Source organism: Armigeres subalbatus, chromosome 2 (genome assembly GCF_024139115.2).
Source record: "Armigeres subalbatus isolate Guangzhou_Male chromosome 2, GZ_Asu_2, whole genome shotgun sequence".
Classification (NCBI taxonomy): Eukaryota; Metazoa; Arthropoda; class Insecta; order Diptera; family Culicidae; genus Armigeres; species Armigeres subalbatus.
The window spans coordinates 169,949,730-169,962,071 of NC_085140.1; the positions used below are offsets into that span (position 1 = coordinate 169,949,730).

The 12,342-nt window shown below is 44.5% G+C and overlaps 1 protein-coding gene across 1 annotated transcript in view; it reads right to left on the reverse strand.

Moving 5' to 3' along the window:
• Positions 1–745: 745 nt before the first annotated feature.
• Positions 746–12,342, reverse strand: part of LOC134211177 (neurotactin) — a 117,867-nt gene continuing 106,270 nt past the window's right edge. The window contains exons 4-5 of the mRNA XM_062687851.1: positions 2,577–3,621; positions 746–2,508 (exon numbers count right to left, since the gene is read on the reverse strand). Of these exons, the coding sequence (XP_062543835.1) occupies positions 947–2,508; positions 2,577–3,588 (2,574 nt within the window). The 5' untranslated portion in view covers positions 3,589–3,621 and the 3' untranslated portion in view covers positions 746–946. The remainder of the gene's footprint in view (positions 2,509–2,576; positions 3,622–12,342) is intronic.

Below are 12,342 nucleotides of genomic sequence, written 5' to 3' on the forward strand. Positions count from 1 at the left end.
AGCCGATTTTCATCATATTGAAGCAACAAATAATCTGCTTTTGCACTTCGCTTAAAAAAAATAAGTCCAATTCTCTTTTTTTGCTCAAATTCGAGAAAAATTGTTTACGTGCGTTTTAGCGCTGCTGCTAAGGAGGCTATTTTTTGACATTTTTCGATTTTACCGATTTTGTTTTTCTTCATATTCCCGTTATCAACGCTAATTTATTGCTTTATTATCTGCCCATGACAACAATAAATTCCCAACTTTTTGATGACATGTGAGTAAATATAATAATAACAGTAAAGAAAATTTAAAAAAATATTTTAGTGTCAAAGTGCGCAGAATTAGGAGCCGCGCAGAATATGGAACGCTCACGGTACTCGTTTTCTCTTGAGACAAAATGAGTATCAGAAATAAGGAAGGTTGGTGTCTGGGGTTCGTCGTCTGAGTGTCAATTTATAAAAAACTGAGTCATTACGTTTGTCTATCTTCTTGATATACTTTCCGTTGTTTTATCATACTTTACTTTAATGAATTCTGTAGCGAAGGAAAGGCTCCAATATTGTTCAAAAATTGTCCTAAATGTGTTCGAGTATGCGTATCAATTAATTGTGTGAAATCTACTCGTGTTTATTTTTGGTCAATATGTTGTCGTTCTGAAACGAACCGAATTTTTTAGTATATTAGATAATATTTCGCTAATACTGGATTTTAAGAGGAGGAAAAGTTCAGCCCGTAAAAAATGGGCAGCTGTAAATATCTGTTCGTATCAAAAGCTTTCCTTCACGCAGGAAGCAGCAAAAACAGTCCAGTATTTGGCCTGGGTCTATGGTTTCCATGCAATGGTCCCGCTCTATGATGCAGTTCGAAAATAAAAACGAGATACAGGGAGCGATACATTAAATAACTGGTTCTGTTGGGCGTTACGCCCGTTTAGAACAACTCACTACACGTTTGTCATAACTTAGTCTAGCCGCGCGTAACGTGGAACGACGTCGTTTTTGATCCAGAAATCGCAATTCTCACTGTTGTATGTTGGCAGTGCGTCTTGCCCGATATCGAGCAGTTTCCGTCGGAGTTCTGATTTAATCTCACCGTGCGAAACGTAGTGGTAGAACAGCTGCTGAATAGCGGAGACATACCGTCTCTGTTCCGGCGTTTTTGGCTCATAACGGCCGAGGATAGCCTGGACGTCTGAATCAACGTTGGCAATACCAAGCTCGCCGCCGGTTTGCGTTACGACGTAGAACTGAGACGTCAGTAGTTTCTGAGAGATTGTCAATAACGGACAGACCGTTCGGATGTCAGAGATCATGGAAACTAGTCCTTGGTAGGTGGCATTGTATCGCTTGAGGGCTTCCTCGGTTAGTCCGAGCTCGCCAATTTTACTCTCATTGACGTGTTTTGTAACCAGTTCTGGTGTCCATTCGGTGTATTTCAGATGCAATTTATCTGAGTGACTTTCGTGAGATGTTGTTCCGATCACGTACTTCAGCTTTCCAGTTTCCGCGCTCCATACGTCAGCCGGGTGCTGTTGGAGAATGTGTCCGTCCAAAACGAGCCATTCGTGATTTGCGGTAGCGTTCTCTTCAACGGACGGCAGGTCTGGGAAGATTCTTCTCCATGTGTCAGGAACAGCATCGAGGACGTCTTCATCTTCTTTATCCCGAAGGCATTCAGCATCTTCACACTTGATGCGACCCAAATAAGCAGTGTTAGCTTTCTCTGACTCGGGTAGAGGGTTTCCAGGATAGATAGAGGCTGCCGAGGAAATCCAAGATCTGGCGAACAGTTTGGAGGTCTTGTTGGATGAAGCTAGAGCGGCAACGATCGTTCCACCAGCACGATGTCCGAATAGGGTGACGGATTCCGGATTGCCACCGAAATGGATGATGTTGAGCTGGATCCATTTGAGAGCCGCAATCACGTCCGAGAGACCATAGTTACCCGAGGTTGGTGGATGAGACGATTTTGTGAGTTGTTCAAGAGCAAGGAAGCCGAACACGTTCATACGGAAGTTTGGACGCACGAAGATCACGTCACGAGCGCGAGCGTAACGCGTGGACGGACGCAACTTTCCTGGCGAATCTCCGGTGAACGATTCTGCTCCAATCAGTACAACCACTGGCAGTGGATTATCGTATCGGACATGGGGAGTGATTACGTCAAGAGTGAGACAATCTTCGGCACCATCAACCTTTCCGTCAGCGTAGAACTGCCAGCAAACCGGTGTAGCGTTGTGAGCCTTAAGCGTTTCATTCCAGCAGTAGTTAATATTGTCGATGGGTTGAGCGGCTTTCCAACGGAGCGGGCCTACCGGCGGTATGGCGTATGGGATTCCTCGGAATGCAAATGCGCCATCCTCTAGCACGCCTTCAACTTTTCCACACGACGTTACCGTTTCGATGTACTTTCCGTCCCGAACTGGAGCGGTGATTGGTTCGCTTTTACCGATGAATGTGAAGGCAATGATTAAGGCGAGCAGGAGCAGGAATACAACAATTCCAGTGATGATGGCAATGTCGTCTGGAAGTAGAGGAGGTGGTTTGAGATATTTATTTATGCTTATGAAATGCTTATGACTATTAACTTACCAACTGTGCATCTATAATTCCGGATGCGATCAAAACAGGGATACTTGGACGGAGTCGGTTCGTCGGCCTCATCCTTCTCAGCGTCTTTCTTTTCCTCGGGCTTTACCAGCGCTTCTGAGTCGGTTCCATTGGCACCCGGTTTGCTATCTACGGTGTCTTTCGTTTCGGTGTCTTTCAGTGAGTCATCAAGCGTCTCCATCGATGCCAGGCCGGCGCGATTCTTCGGTCTCTTACCAAGTTCCAGATCATCTTCTCCTTCGCCGTTTCCGGATTTAAACCTTTTCGGAATTATACTGGCCAGTGGAACCTTTAGTGCATCCAACAGTCCTTTCTTAGGTGCTTGTTCCGCTTCTTCCTCCTTCTTTTCGACTGCATTTTCCTCTTCGGGCTTTTTGTCAGTGGCCTCAGCCGTCACTTCATCATTCTCTTCCTCGTCGGGCTTTGTCTTGGTGTCATCGGTTGGGACCGGTTCGGCTTGTTTCTTTGCGAAGGGATTGCGCAGCCTTAAGTTTGCGAAAAATCCCGCCCGTTTGGGCTTTTCTTCAGCTTCCGCTGCCTTTGCGTCCTTATCGGCTTCTTGTTTCTCCAGTAGTTCGTTATCGGCACCGTCGGCTTCCTTGGCTTTGCCCTTGTTGAAGAAACCTGGCAGTTTGAAAGCCCCAGCTGGAACTTTTTTCGGCTTGACTTCCCGCTCTTCTGCCTGCACCTTGTTCGGTTTGTCCGCTTTGGCTTTCTCGTCTTCCACTTTGACTGTTTCGGTTGAAGCCTCTTCCGGGATGTTGATGATCTCTTCGTTACCGTTCACGTTTTCACTGCTTTTCTTTTTATCGTCGGCTGGTTTTTCCGTTTCTTTGCCATCGGTTTTTTCCTCGCGGTTGGCCAGTAGCTTCTCGGTTTCCTTCGGATCAGCTTCCGATTCTGGGTGGGGTTCGGAGACAACAGGCGTTTCGGTCGTGGACTTTTCCGTTGGTGCCGTTGGCGGCGCAGTATCCTTCTCGTCTGTTTCACCCATTGTTATCGATAACTCCTAACGGGTTTGTGAAATCTGGAAATGGCAAAAGAAAATGGAAAAAGTTTATTGAATATAGCTGTTCTGTCGACGATGGTTTTGTTATGAATTAAATGGATTTGGAGAGTAGTTCATTTCAATAGATTCCGCCGTGTAAGGCAGTTCGATACACGGGTAGTCAAGGAGCAAGAAAGATAGCGAGGGCAAAAATCAAGGCTGATAACTGTTATTCCAGATTACCCTGCAAGATGCAATGCACGTAAATTGATGGCCTTTTCTAGCATGCTCCCATTTCCGAGCTCTTGTAAGTTGCAAGTTGTTAAATATAAAGAAGAGCCAGGAATAAACCAAGCAATCAGTAGCAAGCGATACTTAAGTGCAACTCTTTCTGTTTCTCTTTCTCCATTTATCGCCAGAATCGGGTGACCAGATCACCATATAGTTTGAATTATCTCAATCTTTTTATTAACTAAAGTACTGATGCAGTTGTTATTCATTTCCAACGACTACAAAATTAATTAATATAGATCAACTTCACTGGTAACCCTAATTACCGTCCTCCACCAAGCTGGCGGTTGAAGTTCAATTTAATATTTATCTCAAGCTTGCTCTTGACGCCTCGAACTTCTAAATTGAGTACCCTTTACCGGTTCCGCAGGCAATTGGCAACCGGTACACTGGCGCATAAAATCTCTTCTATGATGCGAACTTAGTCATAAGGTTCCATCATAATATCGTGACTATTTTCATAAATGAAACAACAGAAACCTTCCGCACGTGCTTTATAGAATGCAATAGCTGATGGTAGTTGGTTAATGTTTCTCAACTCAATGATTATGGCGAACATTAATCCAATCGGATTCGTGGCGGAATCGATTATCATGACATTGTTGAAAACCTCTGGACTGTTTACGTCGGATATCTAGGCCACGGGTATAGCCAAGTTGTGCCGAATGATCCATATATTTTAAACCCAAAACTGAATTCAATTGCAATTTCCATTAGTAAATGCGATCATTCATGAACTCCTTGAATACCATGTTTAAGTTCATTGACCTTGTCCTCTGCGTGTTCCTACGAACATAGATCATCAATGTCCGTAAATAGATGAGAAATGAAAGCATTGCCATGTTCACTGGTGACAGCTTGTCCTATCTTCATTCGAAATTTCGACATACGAACTTCATCTACCGCATATCTCACACCTTTTGTCCGTTCCCGAATAGGCACAAAGGGCAATCACCACCATCTATTGTGCGGCCCTACAAGACAACGAGTTAATTTACATACAAGAATGAAAACGGAGCCAGCATTCCTCCAATAATGCATTGCATGGCGGCGTTAATTTCAGCACAAGCCCCTTCCTGGTCCCCTTCACACGTGCATTGTTACCATTGTCATTGTCGGCGGGGAAAGCACCACCCCCCCATAAGGAAGAGAGCATCGACGCCAAGGAATGACTAACTACCCACCTACTTTACTTTTACATGCGAGGTGACACCCACTCACCTATGCTAACCGACTTTTGTAGAGAGCGCGTTTCGCCGCTAATAAGGTGAAGTGTGAATGGATCATCTGCTAAATAGGAAGAGGTAACATTTTTCTCACTCGACGTGAGTGAATAGGGGCCATATGTTCGGAGGAAAGCATTTTTATGCGGAGGTACGAACGACGGCGATGTATTTTAAACGATTGAGATGTCTTTTTCGTCGTTTATTTATGGCATAGGCATGTTCCTCCAGCACGCCGACGGTTTTTTTTTGTTTCTATAGAACCGAATAAACCATTTCAAGTGGTTGTTTATGGCCAATGAATGGCTGGGAAAAACTACGGAGAAAAACAAATCCGAGAAAGGCGAAAGGCAGTTTGTCTCGAAGGCGGTAATGACTGTCGGTCGGGTCGGCCGTATTGGGCTCCTTGAAATGAAAAGGAACTTGCTTCTACGATGCACGATGTAGGGGATAGTAACGGGTCATGTCACTAACAATTTGTATTTCAAATTCATTTGTTAAATCAGAAGTTTTAATTGTGTGTACAACACACATTTTCGTATGTAATGAATTTCATACATAATTATCACAAACTAACAAAACGATAATTTTATAAGTTTACGAAGGATCATTTTTTTTTAACAATCAGGACTTATTGATTAATTTTGGGAAAACTTCTTCGATCGAGACATTTTCTCAATTGCTCGATTTGGATTAAACATTCCATTTCGTTTTGTTAATAGTTTTTTCTGGAAGGTTTGAGAAATTCAATAGTCTACTATCGAAGTATCTATTCATTCAACGATCCCATTCTTGACCATGATCCCCTAATTAAACCGACAAGCAGGGCAAACTGTTATGCTTCGTTCACACTTTCTCACTAGATGCCACAGAATGTGTTCTTTGTATGTTTACCTAGATATGAGAATCGAAAATAAACACACATGGAATTGTAGTGGCTTCGAGATTTAGTTGGGGTCATCCGGGTCATTGGACAGCGGACCATGGACAGGGTATATGGAAGATGATAACAGCAGAGTTATGTGAAAATGCATTAGTTTAAAAGCACTAATTCCAGAATACGAAGTTCATTTTACTAAATGCGTTGACCTTCTCATCTTAGCTCAATGATTGTATGACTCACAGCTGACGAATTGGTCTGATCGTTTTATGATATTACAAAATTAGATGCATGAGGTTTTACTGGAATTTTAAGATTTTTGTCGAAGTTTGACCAGGAACCTAATTCGGTTCGTTGGACTTGTTCATTTGAACAGTCTAATAAAAATGTAAAAATCCATTGAGTATCCAATGACATGGAATTTCATGCGTCAAAGATTTTCATAAAAAGTACAACTGATTCAAATCGTTAGTTAGAAGAAAACGTAAGTGAAGTGTGGGTTGCTCTCGTATTACCGACTTATGTATGTGATGCATCAGCTTATTACACAATCTAACCACTTTTATCACCTACAGAATGACGTAATTCATGAGTGGAACCCGACATTTTTATAATAGATTCAATTTTTCACATTATGACCATTTCGCATAAGCGAAAAAAACTTCGTATTATTTTTAATTTTTGTTTTTATACCAAAAACATGTAGAACTGGTTTTGTTTTGGAATTTTTGTAGAAAAAAGCTCTGTTATTACTTCAGCTTAACGAATTTATGTAAGGCTGTGTGGGTATTTGTATGTACGAGAAAAAAATTCACCAATTCTTGAAGCACTGCACTATGGTCCAGGATACAGATTTACGCGCAAAGATGAATTTTACGCCAAAATTATATTTTTTTTAGAAAAAACTGAAAGAAACTACAAAATTGTTCGAAATAGTAAGGCCATCATAAGGCTACCAAAAATCCCCATTTTTTGGCATAATAAAGAATATGAATTTCTCTTTCAAATGCCGTGTAAATAAATTTTTTTTGGTCTGCCCTAATTGGAGGTATCAACTTATGAAAAACATGTAATTTTGACAGAAAAACGATTATAACTTTTGATCGGAAAAAGATATTGAACATGTTTACCCATCAAAAGTTGCATTTTTTGAGCTATAAAAGCCACCTGAAGACGACTTTTTCAAGAAATCTAAAACAAAAAAAGTAGATTAAAAATACCGTTTTTTGGAGGTACACTTTAATCCAATTAGGTAAAATTTCTCTAAAGCAGCCAACTTAAGAGCTGCCGAAAAAGTTTTTTAGCAGAATTGATTGGTATAAGCTGCGCTACAACTTTGTAGAACACAACATGTCAGTATTCAGGTACAGAATGACTTGCCGAGCGTGGAGCGCAAACAGCTGTATACCTTTTAATAATCTTTCGTTTATTTGGTGAGTTTTTTAAATACAATTTTTTTATGACACTTATTCAGTACACGTTCGCTAGATGGTTTTTTTTTCGTTAGGGGTTAGGTAATTGGGGCGAAACCCAATTAAAAAGCAGCTAAACGTCAACATATGATATCAAAACCACGTTCGTCCGGGAATTCCTCCGGAAGTTCGTCCGGGAAATCCTCCAGAATTTCCTCCGGGAATTCCTCCGGAAGTTCTTCCGGGAATTCCTTCGGAAGTTCTTCCGGGAATTCCTCCGGAAGTTCTTCCGGGAATTCCTCCGGAAGTTCTTCCGGGAATTCCTCCGGAAGTTCTTCCGGGAATTCCTCCGGAAGTTCTTCCGGGAATTCCTCCGGAAGTTCCTCCGGGAATTCCTCCGGAAGTTCCTCCGAAAATTCCTCCGGAAGTTCCTCCGGGAATTCCTCCGGAAGTTCCTCCGGGAATTCCTCCGGAAGTTCCTCCGGAAGTTCCTCCGGAAGTTCCTCCGGAAGTTCCTCCGGAAGTTCCTCCGGAAGTTCCTCCGGAAATCCCCCCGGAATTCCTCCGGAAGTTCCTCCGGGAATTCCTCCGGAAGTTCCTTCGGGAATTCCTCCGGTAGATCCTCCGGGAATTCCTCCGGAAGTTCCTCCGGGAATTCCTCCGGAAGTTCCTCCGGGAATTCCTCCGGAAGTTCCTCCGGGAATTCCTCCGGAAGTTCCTCCGGGAATTCCTCCGGAAGTTCTTTCGGGAATTCCTCCGGGAATTCATTCGGAGGTTCCTCCGGGAATTCCTCCGAAGTTCCTGGGAATTCCTCCGGAAGTTCCCAGGAATTCCTTCGGAAGTTCCCTGGAATTCCTTCGGAAGTTCCTCCGGGAATTCCTCCGGAAGTTCCTCCAGGAATTCCTCCAGAAGTTCTCTGGAATTCCTCCGGAAGTTCCTCCGAATTCCTCCGGAAGTTCCTCCGGAATTCCTCCGGAAGTTCCTCCGGGAATTCCTCCGGAAGTTCCTCCGAATTCCTCCGAAGTTCCTCCGAATTCCTCCGGAAGTTCCTCCGGGAATTCCTCCGGAAGTTCCTCCGGGAATTCCTCCGGAAGTTCCTCCGAATTCCTCCGGAAGTTCCTCCGGAATTCCTCCGGAAGTTCCTCCGGGAATTCCTCCGAAGTTCCTCCGGAATTCCTCCGAAGTTCCTCCGGGAATTCCTCCGGAAGTTCCTCCGGGAATTCCTCCGGAAGTTCCTCCGGGAATTCCTCCGGAAGTTCCTCCGGGAATTCCTCCGGAAGTTCCTCCGGGAATTCCTCCGGAAGTTCCTCCGGAAGTTCCTCCGGAAGTTCCTCCGGGAATTCCTCCGGAAGTTCCTCCGGAAGTTCCTCCGGAAGTTCCTCCGGAAGTTGATCCGGAATTCCTCCGGAAGTTCCTCCGGGAATTCCTCCGGAAGTTCCTCCGGGAATTCCTCCGGAAGTTCCTCCGGGAATTCCTCCGGAAGTTCCTCCGGGAATTCCTCCGGAAGTTCCTCCGGGAATTCTTCCGGAAGTTCCTCCGGGAATTCCTCCGGAAGTTCCTCCGGAAGTTCCTCCGGGAATTCCTCCGGAAGTTCCTCCGGGAATTCCTCCGGAAGTTCCTCCTGGAATTCCTCCGGAAGTTCCTCCTGGAATTCCTCCGGAAGTTCCTCCTGGAATTCCTCCGGAAGTTCCTCCGGAAATTCCTCCGGAAGCTCCTCCGGGAATTCCTCCGGAAGTTCCTCCGGGAATTCCTCCGGAAGTTCCTCCGGGAATTCCTCCGGAAGTTTCTCCGGAATTCCTCCGGCAGTTCCTCCGGAATTCCTCCGGAAGTTCCTCCGGAATTCCTCCGGAAGTTCCTCCGGAATTCCTCCGGAAGTTCCTCCGAATTCCTCCGGAAGTTCCTCCGGGAATTCCTCCGGAAGTTCCTCCGGGAATTCCTCCGGAAGTTCCTCCGGGAATTCCTCCGGAAGTTCCTCCGGGAATTCCTCCGGAAGTTCCTCCGGGAATTCCTCCGGAAGTTCCCCCGGGAATTCCTCCGGCAGTTCCCCCCGGAATGCCTCCGAAGGTTCCTCCGGGAATTCCTCCGGAAGTTCCTCCGGAAATTCCTCCGGAAGTTCCTCCGGGAATTCCTCCGGAAGTTCCTCCGGGAATTCTTCCGGAAGTTCCTCCGGGAATTCCTCCGGAAGTGCCTCCGGGAATTCCTCCGGAAGCTCCTCCAGGAATTCCTCCGGAAGTTCCTTCGGGAATTCCTCCGGAAGTTCCTTCGGGAATTCCTCCGGAGGTTCCTTCGGGAATTCCTCCGGAGGTTCCTTCGGGAATTCCTCCGGAGGTTCCTTCGGGAATTCCTCCGGAGGTTCCTTCGGGAATTCCTCCGGAGGTTCCTTCGGGAATTCCTCCGGAGGTTCCTTCGGGAATTCCTCCGGAGGTTCCTTCGGGAATTCCTCCGGAAGTTCCTCCGGGTATTCCTCTGAAAGTTCCTCTGGAACAGAAGATTGTTCATATACTAGGAGTGTCCATCGACAGGGGCCGAACTTTCTTGTCTCACTTCAGGTGTGTGAATGAAAGTTGTCGTAGGATTAGGGTCGGTCAAGCAATCATCGACAGCAGATTACTGTACGGTCTGGAGCTTACCTGTATAGCTCTACCGGTCGCTACTTTCGCCGTATCCATATCCGGGGAAAACAGAGTACCTTTCCTTCTTTATGGGGATCGGATTCTGCACACTGTGGTCGGCGTTGATTTCCTCTCTGTGGCTCGTGTACACTGGCAAGGAGCGAGGCACTTCTCCATAGCCAACATAAATCACTTAATTGCATTGTGAGACGTTTTAGGAGAGAAGTAGCTCCAAAGGGATCACCCGAGGCAACCCTGGATTCAGGCCATCCTTACCAACGCGAACCAGTCGACAACCAGGATCCCGGGGCATTGTGGAATACCGGGGAACGCTTCAACACTTCGGTTCCCCTAACTGAGCAGATCCTGGAGTCCTGGTCAGCCAGGACCGGGACGATCAGTGGATTTTTTCCAAACAAACGCAATTTGCAAAGTAAAGGGTAAACAGTACCTTGGTACGTTATCCATAGCAATTTCCTTCTCCGTACCGGCCAAATCCGCTTTTTCACACAACTTCGGCGGTGGTCAATTCCGGATCGTTTGTGAAATCTGGGGAGTGTTAAACTCCGTTGAACACGTATTTCCGAACTACGGCGTCCTTTGATCAAAATATGGGATTTCCTCTGACGCTCTGGCTGATGACGCCAACAGCCCTCGTCTTCTTATTTCAGGACGGGAGGCTGTTCCTCTAAATTTAATTGCCAACATGTGCTTTCCGTGCACCCCAATCCGGATGTAAGTCCCACCACTGGATGTGAATGGGGCCCCTGGCCTCCATCAGGGGTTCTAAGAACCACCCTTTCAGTGATCGGAAAATGTGTCCAACTCCAGTTCCACGGTCAGGGAGGAGAAGGGCCCCATTTTTTCGCCCCCCTAAAAAGGTAAATATAGTCTCTCTTTTCGCAAGATTCCACTTCTGCCATCCAATCGAATTTTTATTTAAAGTATTTGAAAATATTTGGATTATTCGGGAAGCGGTCTGTTATTCGCTTCACGCTTCCGAACACTAGTCCAGACATGTGTGATTTTAAGTGAATTTTTCATGATCAACCAAACCAAGAACGATTAAAACAAGGCAGTTGAAGGCCAGCTTGTACTCAAATTAGCGTTGCCCAAACCTCCGGAAAACAGCGCTCAAATAGTCGTCAGGCCCAGAGTCAGCGTATCAATCCATGGATTGCTGGAATATGGATTCTGCAGGAATATTCCCCAACGGTAACCAGGTCATTTTATCTCTACAAATTGTCCATGTTGGGGGGGGTCCCGTAGCGTAGTTGGCTACACGTTCGCCTCATAAGCGAATGGTCATGGGTTCGATTCCCAGCCCCTCCACCAAACCCTTGTCAGTTGTCAGAAGCGCAGTCCATACGGTGGCGTTTTGGGGAACGCGCCTCACCAAAACGACTGCCTGATGACGACTGACAAAACTGTTCTTCTCGGAGGCATTCCTCCAACGTTCTTCGATTAATGGCAACCGAACAAAGCAACGATCACTGGATTCACCACATGGACAAATGAACATAATGGACTCACGATGATATGGACTGGCAACGACAACAACAACGAATTATGGACATCTAAAAATAGATTCTGTGTGGACTCTGTACAGCAGAGTACCACAGTAGATCACGGCACAGTAGCGGTTAAGAACACAGAGTGCCTACCAAACAAATATACGAATAAAAAAAAATTGTCCATGTCTTTTAGCTTTTATTATCTTTTAAATATCTTGAACAATTTTAAGTGTTAATGCTAAGCTGCTGATTTTGTTGATTTCCTTCCCGACTAGAAGAGCATAACAGAAACTGAACATAATATTAACATATTGTGATATTTATAACTTATTTTGATACAATTTTGTTCTTAGTAGCCATTATCTTACAAATGTTGTAACAGAATTTTATCATAATATGATTTAAAAATGCTCAACACCGAATTGCCCAACAGTAGGCAATTAAAATAGATGAAGCAAAGTCTCCCAGCCATATAGATATCATAACGCTGATATAATTTGAAAAGATTAATCTTTTGCCTTATTTGAAATCTTGTTAGTTTCAATTTCTCGAAAAATATTCTTGTACAGACAAAAACAAAAATTTCTGATTGTTGATCACAATCTGGAGACGTATCACGAACTGTAAAAATTTGCCACTGCACAGAAACAATATATTTTGTATCTAATTCTGTTATAAATTTCTAACAAAATATGTTATTTTTATGACATAATTGTAACAAAATTTGATAGTTTTTTGTTTCCAGTAGTGTAATTTTTGTTAGAAATTTAGATATTTTAACAACATCCTGCACCATGTTTCTAACAAATTTTGTTATAAAAATTTAGT